Source organism: Cyprinodon tularosa, unplaced genomic scaffold, assembly GCF_016077235.1.
Source record: "Cyprinodon tularosa strain WSP-4 unplaced genomic scaffold, ASM1607723v1 ctg80, whole genome shotgun sequence".
Taxonomy (NCBI): domain Eukaryota; kingdom Metazoa; phylum Chordata; class Actinopteri; order Cyprinodontiformes; family Cyprinodontidae; genus Cyprinodon; species Cyprinodon tularosa.
Genome location: NW_024039563.1, coordinates 1,250,585 through 1,272,118, shown reverse-complemented (window position 1 = coordinate 1,272,118; position 21,534 = coordinate 1,250,585). Strand labels below are relative to the sequence as shown.

At 39.0% G+C, this 21,534-nt stretch overlaps 2 protein-coding genes across 4 annotated transcripts; both read right to left on the bottom strand.

The window, feature by feature from the left end:
- Window positions 1–837: 837 nt before the first annotated feature.
- Window positions 838–12,506, bottom strand: zbtb8a (zinc finger and BTB domain containing 8A). The gene is made up of 4 exons (XM_038271603.1): window positions 12,338–12,506; window positions 6,362–7,230; window positions 6,093–6,262; window positions 838–1,658 (listed from the first exon to the last, which is right to left on the bottom strand). Exons 1-4 carry the CDS (start codon window positions 12,400–12,402, stop codon window positions 1,341–1,343), a joined length of 1,422 nt encoding a protein of 473 aa, XP_038127531.1. The 5' UTR covers window positions 12,403–12,506; the 3' UTR covers window positions 838–1,340.
- A 191-nt stretch (window positions 12,507–12,697) lies between these two features.
- gale (UDP-galactose-4-epimerase) lies at window positions 12,698–18,706 on the bottom strand. 3 transcript variants are annotated; one of them, XM_038271605.1, is made up of 11 exons: window positions 18,547–18,706; window positions 17,462–17,598; window positions 17,269–17,390; window positions 16,400–16,513; window positions 14,598–14,774; window positions 14,403–14,516; window positions 14,240–14,306; window positions 14,081–14,166; window positions 13,904–13,981; window positions 13,591–13,705; window positions 12,698–13,012 (listed from the first exon to the last, which is right to left on the bottom strand). In XM_038271605.1, exons 2-11 carry the CDS (start codon window positions 17,580–17,582, stop codon window positions 12,948–12,950), a joined length of 1,059 nt encoding a protein of 352 aa, XP_038127533.1. In that variant the 5' UTR covers window positions 17,583–17,598; window positions 18,547–18,706; the 3' UTR covers window positions 12,698–12,947. The 3 variants fall into 3 exon arrangements, with proteins under 3 accessions (XP_038127533.1, XP_038127535.1, XP_038127534.1); XM_038271607.1 differs by having other exon boundaries at window positions 17,269–17,381; XM_038271606.1 differs by having other exon boundaries at window positions 17,269–17,384; window positions 18,547–18,705.
- Between the last annotated feature and the right edge of the window lie 2,828 nt (window positions 18,707–21,534).

The window sequence follows — 21,534 nt, the reverse complement described above, 5'->3', positions numbered from 1 at the left end:
TTTATGGTACCCATCTACATTAAGATCCAAAATTCTGGGATTAAAGTCAGAATTCTGAGATTAAATTCAGAGATCTGACTCTTTTCCCATATTAAATTGAAATAATATTTAAAAATCAGTTAACTTTTTTTCAGTGGCCCTAATCCTCTTCCGTATGTGTAAATATATACAAAACAGTCTATTCTTTTTTTTGCTGTTGTTAAAGTATAGATGTTTAAGTAAAAAAAAAAAATTCATATCTTCCCCAAATCCTTAACCCTTTACAGGGCACTCAGTGAAATATTTTGAAAAACTAAATTTCAAGCCAACAGCCAATTTCCTTTGTAACATTAAAAAAATATGGATATTTTGATGGCAAAAATGAATGTCAGTGTAATAACCAGAAACGGCAACTTGCCCAAATATATTAAGAAAAAAAGCAAATGTGCTTCTGTAAGAAATTCATGAAAAACACTCTGAGAGTGAAAGAAACACTTTTTTTTGGGTACAACATAACCTTAGACGCATTAATGCTGACACTGGCACTTAAATTTTTTAGTTTATAAACCTAGATACAATTGTTAACAAGGCTTATTAACTTTTTAACTTTTCAATTAGCTTTTGACCTTTTTTTCTTGACTTTTTTTTAACTTAATTTACAGTAGGTAATTTATCACTCAATGGCTCATCTAATTAGTCGAATGCCAAAATAAGATGTACAGCCATGTAGCAGGATCTTTGCTGAATGGCTGGATATAGATCTTGTGCTTCTAGATCTCACTGAGGGATGGGGGACAGGAGGATGGGGAATCCCTTTGTAAGGGGTATGCAAGTGACTTATGAACAACCAGACACGGGTGTATAAAAATATCTTTAATGTGTGAGATAGTAGAAATAGAAAGTAATAAATAAATAAATCTTAAAGGATTATGCCATAGTGCATATCATAAAAATGAAATTAAAACATGGCAGACAAAGAATCCAAATGAAATATGTCTTAAACTCATAATTCTTTAGTAAGACCCCTAAAAGCTGCCATTTTGTCTGCATCACCATTTCAGCTTTATGGCCAGGAAACTTCCCAAAGGGCTGCAAAGACAAAGTGTGTTTTCATGCATTCCAATGAAGAATACTCACAGGAACTATTATAATTACAACACCAAAAACCAAAAACAATAGAGATTAACATGCATGCTTTGGAGAGTGCATAACTTTAGCAACATTTACAAAAAAAAATGTTCTGCAGAGTTGAATAAAACCTGCACAGTCTAGTATTTACATATCCAGGCCCCAGTTATTTTTCATGGCTTTAGGAACAGATAAAACATTGTCAATATATCTGCACAGAGTTTGGTCCTCCTTCACTGCAGTTCCTCGTCGCTGTCATCCACTTGCTGGATGATAAGGTCGGCACCTGAGTCTTCAGCGAGATCATCTTCATCATTCACCATCCAGTTCCTCTTGGCATCCCCCTCCTCCTCACCATCCACGCCTAGTAACAAGGCCGGCTCTTCGTTGGGTGTCTGCAGACCATCCATAGGTATGTCGTCGCAGCCCACCTCCTGAATACAGTTGGTGCACATGCGGTAGCGCCGTGTACCCTCACACACCACATGTCCAGTCTCCTCTGTCACCTGACACTTACACTTCCTGCACACCAGCTTCCTGGCTTGATGGATCTGTAGAAAGCCCCACAAAATATTTAAAGCAGATTTCAATTACTTTACATTTTCATAATCCTGGTTGATATATGTTGCTTAATCTGAAGTTTAGACTCCATACTCAAAATAACTGAATGTATGCCTCTGTGAGCCCCTATAGGCTTTAGCACTAGAGATTGCCCACATAGGCGGTGTGAAGGAACAGACTTGTCCAAATCATCTCATACATGCCTGATACCCTGTGCATAATTACATCTTTCCTCTTCAGGCAGGTGCAAAGGATGTTTAAAGGACCTACCCCACAAACCACTCACATAGGCCCCAGTTCAAGCTGAGTGGCAAATACAACAGTCATCCCTCGAAGGATGCCTGTTTTGACCAAACATTAGGACCAATACTCCTGCTGAATAACCAACTCTATAGGTGGTTCACTTGAATAGGTAAAAAAGCATTTTCTATTGTCCAATGACTTATATGCTTAGGTCACAAAGGCAAGACCTTCTACAGGTCGCATGTTGAAGGCAATCAGACCATGATCGTCACACCTCTTTTAGGCAATAGTGCCATGCAGGAATTCAAAGCTCTGCGGCGAGTTATCAGGGCATTTCAGGGCTGTATCAGATCTGATTTGTACTCTTGGGAAATATCTACACTGACTGAGTAGAGCTATTAAAATCATAAAGGCCTTCTCTCACCCAGTAACTGTAATTATTAGGCCCCTGTCACACTTTGACGATTTAGCCAGTGTATGCCTGACATCCCAGAATCTTATAAAACTCTGGCATACGCTGAACTTTCTATGAATTTTTTAAATTTTGGGCGTATACATAGCATATTCATAACGAGTCCAGAACTAATGTCCAACGACAGCCTAACTTATGCATAAAGCACGGCAGTGTAATGCCAATGAAATGTCCCAAGACAGTGTCCTGAGGGGGGCAGTGATGTGCCTGGAGGAGCCCTGCCTGAATAAAGAGATTTATTTGATTGCGGTATTAACGTAACTGCTATTTACCGCCCACCAAAAAGAAAGGTTTGCAGTTGCAGCAAATTTAGCATCATGTCTGCTAGGAAGATTGTTGGCCATGGGCGTGAAAGCAGGGAGGATCCATCACACTCACCTTCTGGCTCACCCTATGATGGGAATCAAGTCTGGAGGAGTACTGACGCTTTCCTCCTGTGAACCCCTCTTATACTAAAATGCTGCCAATACGCCATTAAACAGAACAAGAAGTTAGAAACATGTTCAGCAGTCATCTAGAACACGTCAAATGCGTTGCTACACATTGGAGATACGTTCTGGATAAGTTATGAACAGGTTAATCATAGGTTTTGGATAAGCTAGACACCACGACTTATGGGAAACTTACACTTAAAGTGTGTCAATGATCACATAACTTACCTGTAACATATGGCCCACACATGAGCATATACTGGCATACGTCAAGAAATTTCTTGTCGTGTTTCAGCAGGCTTCAGCTTTCTGAAATGCGACCCATAGCTTCTCCAACGTATGCCAGCACTTTTGCCAGATTTATCGTACGTCAGGCATACGCTGTCTAAATCGTTAAGGTGTGACAGGGGCTTTAAAGGAATAGTACACCCAAAACATGATTAGCCATCATTTTCTACTCACCCCCATGCTGAACAACACTCTGGAGTACTTTTTTGATATCTCAAATGCATCTGGAGATCTGGGAGGCTTCTTGCTGTCTGCTGACATTCAAATAATGGAGGTCTATGGTGCCCGAGATAGAAAGGTCCATAAAAGTCCACAAAAAACGTGTCAATATTCCTCCATACTGCTCGTCCAATGTATTCCAAGTGTCCTGAGTGGGTAGCATCCAGAATTTACTCGAAACGAAGTCATTTAGAATGTTTTTAGAGCATAAACAGTAGTGTATAGGATTTCCTGAAAGCGCGAGCCTGCGCGGTCACGAGTCTACGGAAGCCGGCAGACCAAACCAGATGAAAGTGCGCATTCAGCGTCTGTTCTGCCGATAATGCAAGCGTAGAAGAAGAAATGTGCTGTTTACCTGTGCAAAGAAAGAAACAACGAAAGAAAAATGTCCGAGGACTTCAGTGTTGAGGAAGAGCATGAGTTCTTTGCCGAGCTGAATGCGCACTTTCATCTGGTTTGGTCTGCCGCGGTTTCCGTAGACTCCTGAACGCGCAGGCTCGCGCTTTCAGGAAATCCTATACACTACTGTTTATGCTCTAAAAACATTCTAAATGACTTCGTTTTGGGTAAATTCTGGATGCTACCCACTCAGGACACTTGGAATACATTGGACGAGCAGTATGGAGGAATATTGACACGTTTTTGTGGACTTTTATGGACCTTTCTGTCTCGGGCGCCATAGACCTCCATTATTTGAATGTCAGAAGACAGCAAGAAGCCTCCCAGATCTCCAGATGCATTTGAGATATCAAAAAAGTACTCCAGAGTGTTGTTCAGCATGGGGGTGAGTAGAAAATGAAGGCTAATCATGTTTTGGGTGTACTATTCCTTTAACAAATGCTGCTCCTCACAGTTTACTACTTTTTATTCGTTTTGCATAAAACTAGAATAATTATATATTACTTTTTAAGATCCTCAATATGTAGTAAAAATACTTTTGGTAGATCAAAAACTTTAACAGCCAATAAAGAGTTACACTAGAAATCATGACATCCTGAAATAAATCTCAGGAAAACATTTGGACATGGTTGTCAGGGTGGGAACTTTCATGTCGTGTGTGGTGGACACAGTGGGGTCTGGAGATGCTCCCACAGAGAGTGGGTTGCCCACTCTTAGCAGTGGGTCACATTTCCCCCGCTTTTTTGTTAAATAGGGCCCATCGGAGTAAAAAATGTTGAGATATGTCTGTTCTTACCCTCACAGGCTCCAAATGAAGGTTATGAGAGATAAGAATGAGTTACACAGCTTTCTTCAATGTTGTTGGAGGAGATCCGTCTGGCCAGTGAAAGATATATTAACCTAACAGAGAATGGCCCTGATGAACTGAAGTTGTTTTTCCTCCAAATGTTCAAGTGTGAGAAAGTTCTTTATGCAGGGGGTGGGCTGGTTCCCCTGGTTGGAGTGTGTGTGTGTGTGTTGGGATTTTTGTAAGTTTGAACCATTTTTCTTGCTAGAAATGCCTCTGTCTCAGCTTCCTAACTCCACAGCACCCTTTAGTATATTACCTTAACCCAGTGCTTCTCAAATAGTGGGGCGGGCCCCCTCTTCGGGGCGCGGTGCGATACCTGGGGGGGCGTGTGTGACCCTGGGGAACAGGCTTCTTTTTTTTTTGGCCGTACTAGTATAAAGTGTAATTGCGCATCCACTACAGTAGGCGGAAGTGGTGCTCTTATTGTTACTTCTATCACGTTTGGGACAGTGCAACATTTTACGACTTACAAGACAACAGCTTTGCCTTGGTTGCCAGTGTTGAGTCAACAGAAAGCTCCGACTGCGTTCTGTCTATAGCCTCCATTATTCAACATAACAATCCCCAAAATGAAAAAGTTTTTAACAGGGATGAAAAGACAAGCGGAGAGAGACAAAGATAATGAGACAAAAGAGTCACCCGACAGCTAAGACGAGGAAATACGACGAAGCGTATTTAGCGCTTGGCTTCACGGTGAACACAGTTGGAGAAGAGGAAAGACCGGTGTGTTTGGTGTGTCTAAAAATGCTCGCAGCGGACAGCATGAAGCCAAATAAATTAGCGCGTCACTTAAATATGTTACACCCTAATCACGGCGATAAGCCGCTAGAGTTTTTTCAGCAAAGCGTGCTGAATATATGCACCATATGTCTTTCTTTTTTTTGTTAATGCTAATAAGGATAAAATGTTATGCAGAGATGGATAGTCACGGTGGGGAGTGGGGGGCCCAAAAAGTTTTCTTCTTGCTAGGGGTGGGGCGTAACAGAATAATTGAGAAGCACTGCCGTAACCAAAAAATGTTAGTCTTCACACAGCCAATAGTTTTATACCAGTAGTTGAAGGTTCCACTGGTGTTCCACACTGAGGACACACTGCTTGCTTCAAAATGGCTTAGCTCTAGGTCTGGTACTGAACCTTAATGTCCCATAATCTGCAGAAATAGAGCATTGTATCCCAAGGTTGCTAGCTAAAAAAAAGGTCACGGTTTTTTAGCTTTAGTTGAGCAGAGATGTAATGTACATTACATGGTCGTTTTAAGGAAGACTCCTCATGCAGACGATGTGCAATAAAGGAGTGTAAAATTATGCTCAATCTGCTGACTGAAGTCTTCTTAAAATGGATTTTAATGTGTGAACCGGCAATACTGAAATAAGCTGAGCGACGGCATCATGGGTTAAAAAAAACAATCTACACTGAACGGTATGTAGCTTGATTTAAAAATTTTCCCCCTAACTTTTTCTGTGTAGATCTCTGACGCTGCTACATGAAAAAGCTCAATGTTTCCAACTGTGAGAGGACCTACCGTCTCGAAGTGGCTACGTAGATGTTCCAGGCGGGTAAAGCGCTTGTTGCAGGCCTGACACGGATACGGTCTCTCCCCAGTATGACAGCGCAGGTGGCGTTTCAGGTCCGCCTTCCTCTTTACAGTGTGTGTACAAAAAGGGCATTTAAAGCGCATAACAGGGTTAGAATCTGCAAAGATGATCAGATAAGACAGAGACGTTTGTCTTTTCAAACTTATTCAAGTCTGCTCATCAATAGCTTTATGAGGGTGTGTCCAGTGAAACACACCTTTATTGAAGTGGCCAATAACACCAACAATTGGAGGTAGCGTGGCATAAAGCTCCTCTGCTTTTTCAGCCTTCATGGTTCTTGCCTCTTGAATATCCAGGTCTTCATGCTGGCTTGAACGAGTGCTGTTGGATGCTCTCCTTTTGGTCCCGCCTTTCCCGCGCCGGCGCTCTAATCCAGGTAGTGTGTAAAGCGGGTCTTGTGGATCATTCAGATCATCTGTCTCTGCAGTGAGCTCATTAGCAGGACTACTTGGGTCAGTCTTTATGGCTGAACCTTCCTGCTCTGAATCCTTCCCCATAAAACTGGACTGGGATCTGGAGTTGTCACGCGTCCAGAGCGCTGGCGGTGGGCTGACGGAGCGGGGATCCTGCTGCTGATGCTCTGCTGACTCTTCTCCTGCTCCACTCGTGAAAGAACAGGTCTCAGACATGCTGTGGCACCGATCACTGTCTTCGTCCTTTACACTAATGTCCAGAGAGGACTTGATGAAGTTTTTGCAGTAGGTGATGACGCTGTTCATCTGCAAGTAACTAGCTGCAGACATGACCTCAATCACATTGTGACTGGAGAGGTCCAGTTGCCCAGAGTAGATGAAATCCAGGATGACGGTGAAAATCTCTGGGCTGAAGACGTCGAAGGTGGCGTTGACAGTTTCTGGCACCCCGTCCGGCCCCTGGGACAGCAGCATGCGAAAGTAGCCACTGCTGGCGAACAAGACATTGCGGTGGGCCCTAAAGAGCTGGCCCTCCACTAGCACACTGCAGTCACAGAAAAGCTCCCGGCGGCGCTGCTCGTTTAGCTGCTTCAGTAGGTTGTTCTGGTGAGATGCTGTGATGTCGGCCGTGTTGAACCACCTCTGAGGTTGCCTGCAGGAGACAAAACAACAGCAGCATCCCTGTTTGTCAACACAAAATACAAACTGGATGCTTACATCACAACAGGGAGCTTGTGCACAAAATTTACTGAGAAATCAGATGTTTTTAATCTTGTTTACATGTCGTCATGATGAAAAAACGCATCATTTATTTAAATAGGAATGAAATTAGGGCGGAAACAACTAATCTGATAGTTTAATGATTATTCGATTATTAAAATAATCATCAGCTAATTTAGTAATTGATTAATCGTTAACTTGAATATAGAGACTGCAAAACATGCCTTAAGCTGACAGAGTCACCCACTTAGAGCAGTAATTATATCAAAATTGTAAAAAAATATATATAAACATTTTGCATTTAAGATATAAAAATTTTTTCATCTCTCAATATGCTCTATCCAGAACTACTTAAGAAGAAAAGTTTTAGTTTCGCCTGGTTTAATTTCATTAAAAAATCTTCTTTAAGGATCCTTTTGCTACCTTGTTATTAATCTGTTAATCGGGAAAAATAATAAATAGATTTGATAAATATTGATTAGTTGCATCCCTAAATTAAATTAAACTAAGTAGGACAATTCATTTTTAACACCATTCACAAACACAAATATGTTTGTGTGGTATATGTTGGCAGCACTACAAACTATTTAAATCACTGTCATAAATTTCAGCATCAAAGATTAAACTTTTTCCCATTTTATTTGCAAAAAAGATTATGCTGAACAGTGAGTTTTCACATTTTTCCTTCTCTTTGCACTTTTCCTGGAATCTTCAATATGATTTGATCTAAACTATTCCTTTAGTTCTGGAAGTTTAAACTCTATTTCTCAACTCTTTGTGGCTTCTGACAGATTTTGCATAAAACTGTACTGTATTTAGCTACTTTATTTTCATCAACTCTGAATAGTTTCACCGACTTTACTGAAGAAATACAGTATCATACAGCCACCACCGTGAACTACTATGTGTAGGTTAAGCTGGTCTCTATAGAAAGGTGTTTTGCATGTTGGCCAGCAATGTTCATTTAGGTGTCTGACTGAGCACCTTCTTTCAGAGGGTTGATAAGTCTCAAGGCTTGTAGGAAAATGCAAACATGACTAAATCCTTCTTTTATTAAAGAGTGACTGTTATCTTTCCAATCTTCCATCAACACCAGAAAAAATTTGTAGGGCAAATAATAATTGTTCTATTCACAGATTCTCCTGTGGATCTTTGCAGCCACTAAAAAGTCACTTTTGGCTTCCCTGATTACTGCTCACTTTATCTGAGCTGTCAGGTTAGGGATCTGGACATGTATTTGTAGCTTTGCACATGTGCTATTTTCTTTTTATTCTCCTACAATGAGCAACAACCAGTGTTCAGTGTTCTTAAGCCCTGAATAAAACTATTCAAACTATCCCTAATATTTCTACCATCTGTTTTGATCTTCATGATTTTTTTCTTAATAATGTTTTCCTAAAAGTCTCTTCAAAGAAGATATGAATTTATACTGAAATTTAATTACACTCAACACACAATTACACAACTATTTATTACAGTAATTATTTGATCGTAATGGAGATTAATCACATTGTATATCCTGATTAGGGTTATTAGGCTAAAATGGGCTGATTAAATATGCAATGCATACTTTTAGCAAATAGACTTTTAAAAACAACATTTATTATTTTACTTCTGCTATACGCCCATGTAATGGCACCCTGGGTGAGTCTGTCCCTCTACTTCCCCAAACCCCTGCTGCCGGGTGCAACGCAATTTTTTTGAAACCTCCTTGTTTTACGTGAAGCTAAATGTACAGGTGCTGGTCATAAAATTAGAATATCATGAAAAAGTAGATTGATTTCAGTAATTCCATTTAAAAAGTGAAACTTGTATATTATATTCATACATTACATACAAACTCATATATTTCAGATGTTTATTTTGTTTAATTTTGATGATTACAAATGACAACAAATGAAAATCTCAAATTCATCATATCAGAAAATTAGAATATTACTGAAGACCAATAAAAACAAAGGATTTATAGAAATGTTGGCCAACTGAAAAGTATGAACATGAAAAGTATGAGCATGTACAGCACTCAGTATTTAGTTGGGCCTCCTTTGGCCTGTATTACTGCAGCAATGCGGCGTGGCATGGAGTCGATCAGTCTGTGGCACTGCTCAGGTGTTATGATAGCCCAGGTTGCTCTAATAGTGGCTTTTAGCTCTTCTGAATTGTTGGGTCTGGTGTATTGCATCTTCTTCTTCACAATACCCCATAGATTTTCTATTGGGTTAAGGTCAGGAGAGTTTGCTGGCCAATTAAGAACAGGGATACCATGGTCCTTCAACCAGGTACTGGTAGCTTTGGCACTGTGTGCAGGTGCCAAGTCCTGTTGGAAAATGAAATCTGCATCTCCAAAAAGTTGGTCAGCTGCAGGAAGCATGAAGTGCTCTAAAACTTCCTGGTATGTGGCTGCGTTGACCCTGGACCTCAGAAAACACAATGGACCAACACCAGCAGATGACATGGCACCCCAAACCATCACTGACTGTGGAAACTTTACACTGGACTTCAAGCAACGTGGATGAAGTGCCTCTCTTCTTTTCCTCCAGACTCTGGGACCTTGATTTCCAAAGGAAATGCAAAATTTACTTTCATCAGAGAACATGACTTTGGACCACTCACCAGCAGTCCAGTCCTGTTTCTCTTTAGCCCAGGCAAGACGCTTCTGACGCTGTCTGTGGTTCAAGAGTGGCTTGACACAAGGAATGCGACAGCAGAAACCCATGTCTTTCATACGTCTGTGTGTGGTGGTTCTTGAAGCACTCACTCCAGCTGCAGTCCACTCTTTGTGAATCTCCCCCACATTTTTGAATGGGTTTTGTTTCACAATCCTCTCCAGGGTGCGGTTATCTCTCTTGCTTGTACACTTTTTTCGACCACATCTTTTCCTTCCCTTCGCCTCTCTATTAATGTGCTTGGACACTGAGCTCTGTGAACAGCCAGCCTCTTTAGCGATGACCTTTTGTGTCTTGCCCTCCTTGTGCAAGGTGTCGATGGTCGTCTTTTGGACAACTGTCAAGTCAGCAGTCTTCCCCATGATTGTGTAGCCTATAGAACTAGACTGAAAGACCATTTAAAGGCTTTTGCAGGTGGTTTGAGTTAATTAGCTGATTAGAGTGTGGCACCAGGGGCCATCAATTTTGAACCTTTTCACAATATTCTAATTTTCTGATATGATGAATTTGAGATTTTCATTTGTTGTCATTTGTAATCATCAAAATTAAACAAAATAAACATCTGAAATATATGAGTTTGTATGTAATGTATGAATATAATATACAAGTTTCACTTTTTAAATGGAATTACTGAAATCAATCTACTTTTTCATGATATTCTAATTTTATGACCAGCACCTGTAGTGATCAGGTAACCTGAAACTTGAGCCTCCCTCAACATAAGGTCAGCTTATTTGACAGCAAACACAGCCTGATTTCTCCTCTCATAGCAGCATTTTCTTCTACACACAGGGTGGTTCTACATGGATGAATAAAATATATAGAATTTTGTTTAGAGAGCACACTGCAAAGAAATTGAAATTTAAATAAGTCATTTTTTTTTCTTAAAATAAGTGGCGGTTTTTTCTTGAATTGAGGAGCGAAGTGGTTCAATTTGTCAATGAAACAAGACAATTTACCTTTAAAATAAGAAAAATCAATTGTATTGTTCTATTTAAATTGCATATTATCTAATTATCTTATTTTAAGAGTAAAAATACGCAAATAATCTTATTTGCCTAGTCAAATTAAGGATAAATATACTATTTAAGATTTTTTTTCTTGTTATTTCTAGATCCTTTTTGCAATGCAGATAAAAAACACATCCAAGGTCCATTTCATCACACACAACTTTGCACACTTTTCTCCATGTGCAATTTTGAGAGACCGATTTTTACATTTTTTTCTATAGGAGGAAAGGGAATTTTGTAAGGTATTTTGCCTAAATAGATAGCTTTTGTTGTTGCAAAAAAAATATATAAAAATAAATAAATAAAGAACATCCCAAGTCAAGTACAATGAACCATCTAAAGATGACCTCTTTTAGTTTTCCCAAATAACCGAAACTTCATCTTCATATTAATTATAACATTAGAGTTTAGGCTATGTAAAAAATAAAAATAAACATAGGCAGGACAGGCCAGTCTGTGTCTGTACTGGAACACCCCGCCCACTTTACTATTTGCTGCACTGTGATTGGCCGAGAGAGACTTCAATCAAAGAACGCCTTTTTTTAATGGGTTACGCCCGGCTCTAGTAAGGTGAGCTTCGGGTGACAAACCCTATAATCATTCCTGTGTGCTTGATTCACAGAGGTTGGGAATTTTATAAGCGAGATTCTCACTGATGAATGAAACGCATCATGCGTCTGTTAAATTATACAATGACTATCTGAACCTGCAGCTTAAACAAAAAGACATTTCTCTCAACCTCATTTGAATTACAGGATCTAGAGTCCAGGATGAATCTGATTGGAAAGCTTCCTGCGTAAATGAGCAGGCCGTGAAATGCTCCGCAGCGCCCGATAAAGTCACGCTGAAACACCCGCCTGCCATACTATGCAGCCCCCCTTCCTCCTCTGGAAACAGATCAAAGCTAAACTAAGCTGGTATTTTTTTAAAAGAGGCATCATTCGACCTACAAAACGACACGATCCCCGCTGCAGTCCTGCAAGAGAAAAGCGGGCAGCGCCGCACCGGAGCAGCCCTGGCTGTCCTGGAGCGACGCCCACTTCAGGCTCCGGCAGCACAATGGAGAAAACAGCCGCTCAGATAAATAAACACACTGATGAGACATGACGCGTTTAAACACCCGTTTTTTGTTTTTTTATTGTTTTTTTTTATATCTCCTTAAAGCCACCCCTCCTCATCCCACCCTCCTCCCCTCGCTGGAGGTCCGGAGCGCGTCGAGCAGCGGGGGGAGGATTTGCCTGCTGCCCAGATCGAGCGGCTCTTTCTCAGGCGAGACGCGCCGCAGAGACCCGCTTACGCCCCATTTCCTCATCTCCCCCCCTCCTCACCCACCCCGCTTTACAAAAACGCCGTTAATACTCACTGGTGGCTGGGTTCACCCGGCGCCCGGTAGAGCCTGCTCACCCCTAAATCTCCCACCATATCCATTTTATCGCAGATTCACCCCCCCTCTGCTCCAGGGTCCACAGCCACTCACTTCCTGCTCAGCCCTAAAGACCGAAACCCGGTCGGAGCGACTGGAGCTCTCTGCTGACGTGGGTGTTTATTAACTGGGTGCCCGAAGGTTCAAGGAGCCATTTAAAGCCCCAGCGCCCCTTTTAAAATGAGCAAGTGAATAGCCCAGTGATTAGGACTCTGCCATCAACTGAGCTCCTTTTAACCTTAAAATAAATGCAATGTGTTCATTTATGAAGAAAAGAATTAAGTGAAACGGTGCAACTGATTTAGTCTGTAGGAAAATGTGTTTATTCTCCCATTAGTATGTACACTTATAAAGAATATTTCCCTTATTATACCTGAAATATAAGCAGAGCAATTATATATAATTATGCTTCCTCTGGTACAAAATCTCTTGAAACAGTTTATAAAGAAGAACACATGTTGCAGCTTTATTCAAAGGCAAAATCTGTAAAGAGAGAGAGAAAAAAAAATCTGTTTTTGAGGTGATTTCTAAAGAAGTAGCTGCAGTTGCATCAAGACGATGTGCCATTGGTAAATCCGGTGGGATTCATGGATTGCCAGCGCCACAGATCCTCACCTGAAAAATTCAAAAATATGTATAGAAAGTATAGGAATATCAGAAATGCTTTGTTGCAGTAAAAAGCATATCTATAAATATATACGCATTTTTTAACATTTAATGATATGAAAACCAAAGGCTTTAATGTTTTTATTTTGGGGTTCTTTGCAATTGACAAACATATCAGTTACAAAAGAAAATACATTTCAATAAAATAACTATTTTTACTATTTAAAACCGGAAAGGCTTGCCCTCTATACTCTGATGACTCTAAATCAAATTCAGTGTAACCCACCTTTTCTGAAGTATAAGTACATATATATACATATACACACACATATACATGTGTATATATATATATATATATATATATATATATACACACACACATATATATATATATATACACACACACACATATATACACATACACATTTTATTCTCATCAAATCCCAAATAAAATATATTGAAAGTTGAGGCTTTAGCGTGATGAACTAACACAGCTTCAATGACTCTTTTGCAAAACAACAAATAAATCAATATTGCATAACGCTATGAAGAGATGTCATAATGAGACTGATGGGCGCTCCACTTACACATCCTTTCCAAGTCAAATGCAGCCTTCCAGCCAAGCTCTTTCTCAGCTAGGCTGGGGTCAGCATAGCAGGACGCTATATCACCTTCACGACGAGGTGCAATCTTGTAATTTATCTACAACAGAAAAAGCAATAACATCAATAAATGAAGGAAGAAATTATGCCATTTATTCTAAAAGAATTAAAAGAGACACAGAGGACATATTTCTCTATTACTTATTGGATAACATACTGTATGTTAAATCATTCAAAACATGATAGAAAAAAACATTATTCTGTTTTTAGAGAGAGAAGAAGCAGTTTTATAACTAACCTCTTTTCCTGAAGCTTTCTCCATCGCTTTGACCATCTGGAGAACAGAGTAGCCTCTTCCTGTTCCAAGATTGTATGCCTAAACAATAAAGAAGAAAACATGTTAAACACAGATACTGGAAAAATAAACTATATAAGATGAGCAAATAAATGGAAAATAAATAATTCTGAAAATCACCTTGCATCCAAAGTTGTCCTTTAGCTTTTTCAAAGCTGCTATATGTCCCTTTGCCAGATCTACAACATGGATATAATCCCGAACACCTACAAAAGAGGAAGGAAAAGTTGCATGATTCTGAATACTTAATTATAAATGCCTAATAAATATATACTTTACCGGTCCCATCGACTGTATCGTAGTCATTTCCAAATACACTGAGAAATGGTCTCCTCCCAACTGCTACCTACATGGATAAAAAACCAAAAACAAATATGTATATATATATCAGTAAGATGCGATGATTGAATTCAACCCAAAGAGCTAGTTGTTTTGCATTTACCTGAGCAACATAAGGCATCAAGTTGTTGGGGATGCCCTGGGGGTCCTCTCCAATCACACCTGAGGAATGAGCTCCGATGGGGTTGAAATAACGCAGAAGCACAGCATTCCATCCCTGCACACATAGCAGCAACATTCAAACATCCTGTGAGGAGCAACCTGCTCTTTTTCTGAAAGGCTTTCAACCCACGACTACCTTTTCAGCTTTACAGTGATCTTTGATCATCTCTTCGATGAAGTACTTGGTCTTGCCATAGGGATTGGTGCACGTTCCAACAGGGTGCAGCTCATCTATGGGGAGGTGCTGGGGGTCACCATAGACTGTGGCAGAGCTGCTGAAGACCAGATTGTTCACGTTGTGAGCCTGCATCACCTGAGACAGATGATGATGCACAGAAAAAGAAAAATGGCACATGCTTACAGTTAGCAGGCTGGTACAAAAGCACATAAACAGCGAATGAGCAGAAAGGCTGACTTAGCAGATATGCGAAAACGCTTTTATTTTATATTCCAAACCAAAATGTCAATAATCTCTTGTTGTGATAATTGCATAAATGTGAATTTTATTCACATTGAGTCCAACCTAAACTTGTCCTTTGCAGAAACTGCTTAATTTTTAATTACTGCTGAAATTTTTTTTGGAAAGAAAAGCATTCAGCTTTGTAAATCTACAATAATAAACACTTTACTATGATCCCTACCTTCCTGCTTTCTAATCTTTTGTAGTCCTTCTTTTAACGTTTTTTTGGGGGGTGTGCGGCTCTAGTGGCTTGTATTTTCGACTGTAGGCTTACAGGAGACGGGATATGAGAGACATTGAGAGACATGCGGCAAAGGACCTAGTCCGGCCAGGTCAAGATACGGTTTGTCAAATAAAAATATAATAACGATGGATTGACAACTATAAATTAGAGCATAATCCTTATAAATTCCCCAAAACTAAGGCCGTTTAATTAAATGATTGGATGCAAACTATTGGTACTTCAACATACCAGGAAGCAAATTTCTCATCTAAATCAAAATATTTATTTTATACCCAGAGGCTTAAACGTATAATCAAATCCAGTTAAAAGAAATCCCTTATTGCAGGCATGGATGAAGACATGCTGAGTTTGGAAATAGAGAACAGACATAGTTCATAAAAAAAAAAAAACAGTTTTGTATGATCCTAGTTATCCCTGTTACAAAAATCCACCACAAAAAGAAAATATTTGGGCAGAAATTGAACATATGCTGGATGCTGATGGGGATTTCTTTAATATGTCATATTAAATTCATTGTTCGTTTCCACATGTTTTGCTCCTATGAATTTAACAGTAATATCGCGCATGCTTTCCTCGAGCTCCGAGGAAGTCTGAGCTGAGCAAGACAGGAGGAAAAGCGGAGGCTATAGGCTTGGCTTTGCTTTGCACAGGCGGTCTGGAGCGCAGGGAGGTGGAGCGGAGGCGGAGGATGTGGAATTTCGGGGTCAGGCTGCTGCTGTTGCTGGGCGGCTCCCGCTGCATCTCTTTGGCATTACATCGGGTGGATCCTGCCTTACTCTAAGAGGATGGACTGAAGTGCTCAAACCAGGTAAGTGACTCACATTAATAATCATCTTCTGTCAAATTATCGTGGTCACTTACCTGCGTTTTTCCCAAACCAGAATGCCAGTGATGGATGGTGCCTGCCTCCCCCCGCAGCTGCTAACAGTTCACTTCTGTTCTGTTTTTTTTTATTAAACTTTTTGAACTATACCACTATCTCTCACGCCTCGAAGTCTGGGCCCTACATTCTGAGTCTATTACAATGCACGGCTTTGTGTTGACAACGTTTGGATAAGTTCAGGGGTAAGAATAGCTTTGCAAGGAGCTGAGCATAGAATAGCGGATGTCGTGCACTCGGCAAACAAAGGTGAGGATTAGTGCAAATGATGTTGCGAGTAGAGCAGGATGAAGAAGGTTGCAGGGTGAAAGGAGGCTGGCTGTGTGACATGAAATGACAAAAGATGAAACCAACCTCGAGCAGGTTCATGGAAGCCGTGAGGTTGACTCTGTAGTAACGCAGAGGCTGTTCCACCGACTCCCCGACTGCTTTCAGTCCAGCAAAGTGCATCACAGCACTGAAGGAGTGCTGCACACAGGATTCACACTTACAGTTAAGAATCAAACATCCAAATAAGAATATCATCTAAATATTTCAAGCAGATACTGGGAATTTATAGCACTTTTACTGATGGAATCTTCATTTTAGATTTTAATTTTAAGCAAATGCAGCTGAGTGATTGTAACAACTATTATAAAATAAATGTGTATATATGTAAAATATATCATTTGTATGGAAGTTATTACAATAATCATGCTTATTAAAGTTTAGCTTGACTCCCAAATCTCCGACAAGAGAAAGCTTAGATGTAGAGCCTGGGAAAATTATAATATTCAGGTTTGAAGACGTTTTGCTTCCCATCCAGAAAGCTTTGTCAGTTCAAAATATTCAATTCAATAAAAATAAAAAAAATTGATGGGAGAGAGACGTCTTCAATCTTGGAAAACAAGTCCATTGGGCGTTTTATTTTTGCTTTTTTGGAATGACTATGACCTCGATGACTGAGAATCTTCCCCGGCATATAATATTCATTTGTTGGGCTTTAATGATCTGCTTATATTAATGGAAACACTTTAGAATGTCAGAGTTTTAATAAACTATACTGACCAAAAATTGTAGTTTAGTCGTAATCATGATCTTTTATGCAATTTGTAGCAATAGTAATGCAATCAAATATCCCTCAGCTTTAAAAAACAAATAAAAAAATCCCTGCCAATTATACAGATCCTGACATGTCTTCTGTAAACTAATCCTCTGAGTTTCATCACTGACAAACTTCCGACCTTTTTGAAGAGCTCTTCAAGTGCAGGTCGATCCAGAAGGTCTAGCTCATGAAATTCAATGCTGGTTTTAAGGATCTTCTCTATCCTTCGGATGCTCTCTGCCACATTCCCCTCTCCTCCATCAACACACAAAGACAACAGACCTTAGATCACTGAAATGTTTTCAATATTCCCTAAAAGAAGTGGAGCTCACCTCGGACAGCATTGCTGTAGTTATCCACCACCACTGGCTGGTATCCCGCTTCGATCAGCTCCACCACACAGTGACTCCCTATGTAACCAGCTCCACCTGTGACCAGCACCTTCTCCGGCATCCTGAGGGTCTGCAACCTACCAAAAGGTAATCAAGGTCACTCAGTAGATGGATGTCAAAGATTACAATCTGTCTTTTCTTCTAAACACACCCCTTTAATAGGAGTTAAATAGCAGTGGGACACACCTGTATTGTTCCACGTCAAGAACCTGTCCAACTGCAGGACACAGCAGTAAACTATACAAAGCAATACGTCAGCAGTAGGTATTGTATTATAAAAAAGGGAGCCTGTTTATCTTATTCCCTGATCAAAAAATACATTTCATTAGTAAATCTCTTATTTTGTAATTATCCATTTATTCATTTGCTCACAAATAATGCATCCAACAGTTTCCTTTTTTCTTTTTTGTATCATTTTCTTCAGGAAACTGAAAAAATAAAACTAAAATCATTTAAAAAAGATGTTTATTTATTTGCATTAGCAGTTACTCTTACAGTTCATACCGAAGATCGACTTCCAAATTGAACAAAGATAAACAAAAGGCTGACAGATCAAACCCTATACTGCTTTAGTATTCAAATGATAACTTAATCTGCCAAATATTGAACTATATTCCAAAACATTGTTAAATCTGCTTGTAAAATAGGCTGGTTACCTGTTTATCTTATTCCCCCAACAAAAACTGCATATTGTTAGTACATCTCTTATTTTGTAATTATCCATTTATTCATTTGCTCACAAATAATGCATCCAACAGTTTCCCTTTTTCTTTTTTGTATAATTTTCATCAGGAAACTGAAAAAATAAAACTAAAATTGATGAAAAAAATATGTTTATTAATTTGCATTAGCAGTTACTCTTACAGTTAATACCGAAGATCTACTTCGAAATTGAACAAAGATAAACAAAAGGCTGAAAGATCAAACCCTAAACAGCTTAAGCATTCAAATGTTAACTTAATCTGCCAAATATTGAACTATATTTCAAAACATTGTTAAATCTGCTTGTAAAATAGGCTACTTACTGAGTGTTTCAGTATAAATGCGGCGAAATGTTGCTGCAGGTAAAGTATTTTCGTGAATCTGGTCAACAGAGACTTAAAACGAGGCGTTTATCAGTCTGCTCATTTGAAAAAAGGATTTATTTGAGACATAAAGTCTTTACTTCCTGGTAAACGTGGAGGAGAATAAAGTAACCCATTAGTAGACAATTTACTGGATGCATATCTTCAGAATAAAAGAATGAAACTGCAAAAATTAGATAATTAAGACAGCATATTACCATAAAAATACTTAAATACTAACTAGTTTAATAGTAAAATAAATTGCTTCAATTATGACTGAAACAAAAATGGTTTATTATTTGTTTGAGTCCACTTTAAGCTTTAATTTTGAAGTGCAATACGGATTTTGATCATCCAAAAGTGAAAGCCTTATTTCCCAGGGTACGTGAACGTACCCTCGTACGCACTGGTACGTCAAAGAGTAGCGTGATTGATACCCCGCCTCATGACTGTGACACAGGGACGCGTTTGTGTTTAACTTCAAGTTAAAGAGTGCCACGTTAGTGGAAGGCCTGGCAGATAAACTGGCTCAGCAGCAAATAAAAATCTTCAGTCACAGGAAGTTTCCACACATCCAACCATTTTATTTGATCCAATGCTATTGTTAACTTCGACCCACAACATATATAAGAAATATTCATTAGATTTTAAATTTCTATGTATTATATTTTGTTGTTAGTTCTTTAGGGTGGGTGTTTTAGAAAAAAACATAATTTATTCCCATCCCCTGAGCTGCAAGTCAAAAACTGGACTTGATGTCTGCATTAATTAGATTATGATCAATTTAACGTTGTTTTCTCTTTGGAAAATATTTTTTTAATAATTCACTCTGCCTGGGTGCCTTTCACCCAAAAAGGGTATGTTTTTTTGTTTTTTCTTCAAGAGTAATGATCATCATTAGCTTTAGTCTCTCTTATAAGTAGATTATTTTAGTGTAATCTAAAACTGTGTCCTTAACATGAGCAAATAACCCGGAAGAGTCGAGGGGACTTCTACATTGTTCTGTTAGGTCTAAAACACATACGTGTTGAAGAAAGAGAAAATAATATGCACATATTTTCTTACAAACTACATCAGAAAAAAATTGTTACACATTTATAGTCAGACTATTTGAAATGACTTAAAAATGTGAAAGGACCCAGCCTTTGATTCAAGACACTAGACAGAAAATGTGTCTAAAATGTACTCAAATTTAAGAAAAGCTTACTTACTAAAATGACATTTAGCCCCTGTCTGGAAACTGAAAAAATGTACTCTTTTAATAAGCCTTTTTTTTTTTTTTTTTTTTTTTTAAAGAGTCAAATTTCTTCAATTCAGATCAGTGAGAGGTCACCAAATAATGCCTTTTCAGGAGTCCAGTTTGTTATTTTTGGCACTGTTGGCCTTTATATGAAAGTAGGAAGTCCAGCCAGTCCAGCTCATTTAAAACAAACGTAACTTTAAATTATGCTGCATCCTCTATATGGCTCTGAAATCCTACTCTCACCCAAGTTGGACTTTTCCTACTCCAATTTGAGCAAAGAAAGCAGCTTTTTTAGGAAAATGCTTTGAACGAGCAACAAAATGTTGCATTAATATATTCTCCTAGGAGGGTCATTAGGGTTGCAGATAATCTCCTTCAATTTACAAATCTTCCTTTGCAAGTTTTCTGCAGTTCAATAGCAGTTACCAGAACAGATTTTATCTGCTTGTTGAGCTTTCTTAACATCCTGCTTCTGATGCTGCTACCACGGCAGACGATGACTTAGGAGATCTGCAGCATCTCTCTGCAAACTGAAGCTTTTTAAGAAATGCAGCATGCTGACTCTGTTCTTGTGGCTTCACCTTTACCATTCACACCTCATGGTAAAGACTGAGGTATTTATACTGCTGCAACACCCCATCCTGTTCTACCATGATGGGAATGATGGTTGATCTTTTTCTGTTTCACCCTGAAATAAACATACTCAGCATCTTGTGCATCCTTAATACATCTGAGTCATAAGAGTAGGTCTGCAGATTACAGAACTCTGAATATAACTAAAACTCTGAAATATAAAGATTAAAAATGTAGTCCCATCTAGTGCTCCTTAAGTACCTGTTTAAACATGGTTGGTCTGTTTCTCTGGTTATCGTCCATCCAGGTAATATTTAAGGCCTCCCCTTGTATCTTTTGGAGTTTTCAACGTAATAAAATTGAGCTGAATTGTGTTAAATGTCATTGAGGCATCAGTGAACAGGAGTTTTGCTGAAATGTCTGCTTTGTTTGTGACAGTGGGTTTGACTTATCAGATGTATAATGGCCTTCAATTTCAGCTCCACTGAAATAAGCTTAGGTGAGGCAGCAGAAACCTTTCCATGACGTTTATGTTTTCGGATGTCAGGGCAACAAATCTATAGTCATTGAGGACTGACTGATTAGTTTTTGTTTGTACTGAGACAAGGCAGGATGTCTTCCGTGGTAATGGAACCTTCTCTTAGCTCAATTGACAAAGTGCTGCATAATCCTACATAGCTGATCTGCACAGGCCTTAAGGGCTGTAGCAGGATGATGAGATAATGTCATGTACTTCCATGCATGTGTTTTTGATAAGGACGTGAAAACATCCATCCCACCGCTTCTAAACATCAGCTTCACAGAAACTAATACATAATATTCAAACTTGGTTTAATACACTGAATGATATAATGGAAGTGTATTACTTGCTATGAACCAACTGAAAACCATAATTTATGATCTTATTATTTTAATGAGATAAAATCTGTTTCTTATTGTTACTTAACAAACATTTGCTGTTGAAATATTTGGCCCGATAAAGATATTTTGATTCCTAGACTTAATAAAAATTACTTTGATTTTTTGTTTTCCTCAGGCCCAAAAAGGGGGAAACAACTGAAATAAAAAATGTTCAGTGCTTTTCAACATCCCCTTTTCGCATGCATGACAAAATACTATTTTTTCAAGCTGTG

Bases quoted from the DNA above. Each gene is read 5' to 3' on its own strand.
- zbtb8a (XM_038271603.1), bottom strand. From the start codon at position 12,402: ATGGATATGGTGGGAGATTTAGGGGTGAGCAGGCTCTACCGGGCGCCG. The intron at 6,263-6,361 runs GTGTGTTTCACT...TCATCTTTGCAG, and splicing joins TATTGGCCACTTCAATAAAG to ATTCTAACCCTGTTATGCGC. The intron at 1,659-6,092 runs GTAGGTCCTCTC...GGCTTTCTACAG, and splicing joins TACGTAGCCACTTCGAGACG to ATCCATCAAGCCAGGAAGCT.
- gale (XM_038271605.1), bottom strand. From the start codon at position 17,582: ATGCCGGAGAAGGTGCTGGTCACAGGTGGAGCTGGTTACATAGGGAGT. The intron at 16,514-17,268 runs GTCGGAAGTTTG...TCCTGTGTGCAG, and splicing joins TTGAAGAGCTCTTCAAAAAG to CACTCCTTCAGTGCTGTGAT. The intron at 14,307-14,402 runs GTAAATGCAAAA...TTATCCATGTAG, and splicing joins TGATGCCTTATGTTGCTCAG to GTAGCAGTTGGGAGGAGACC.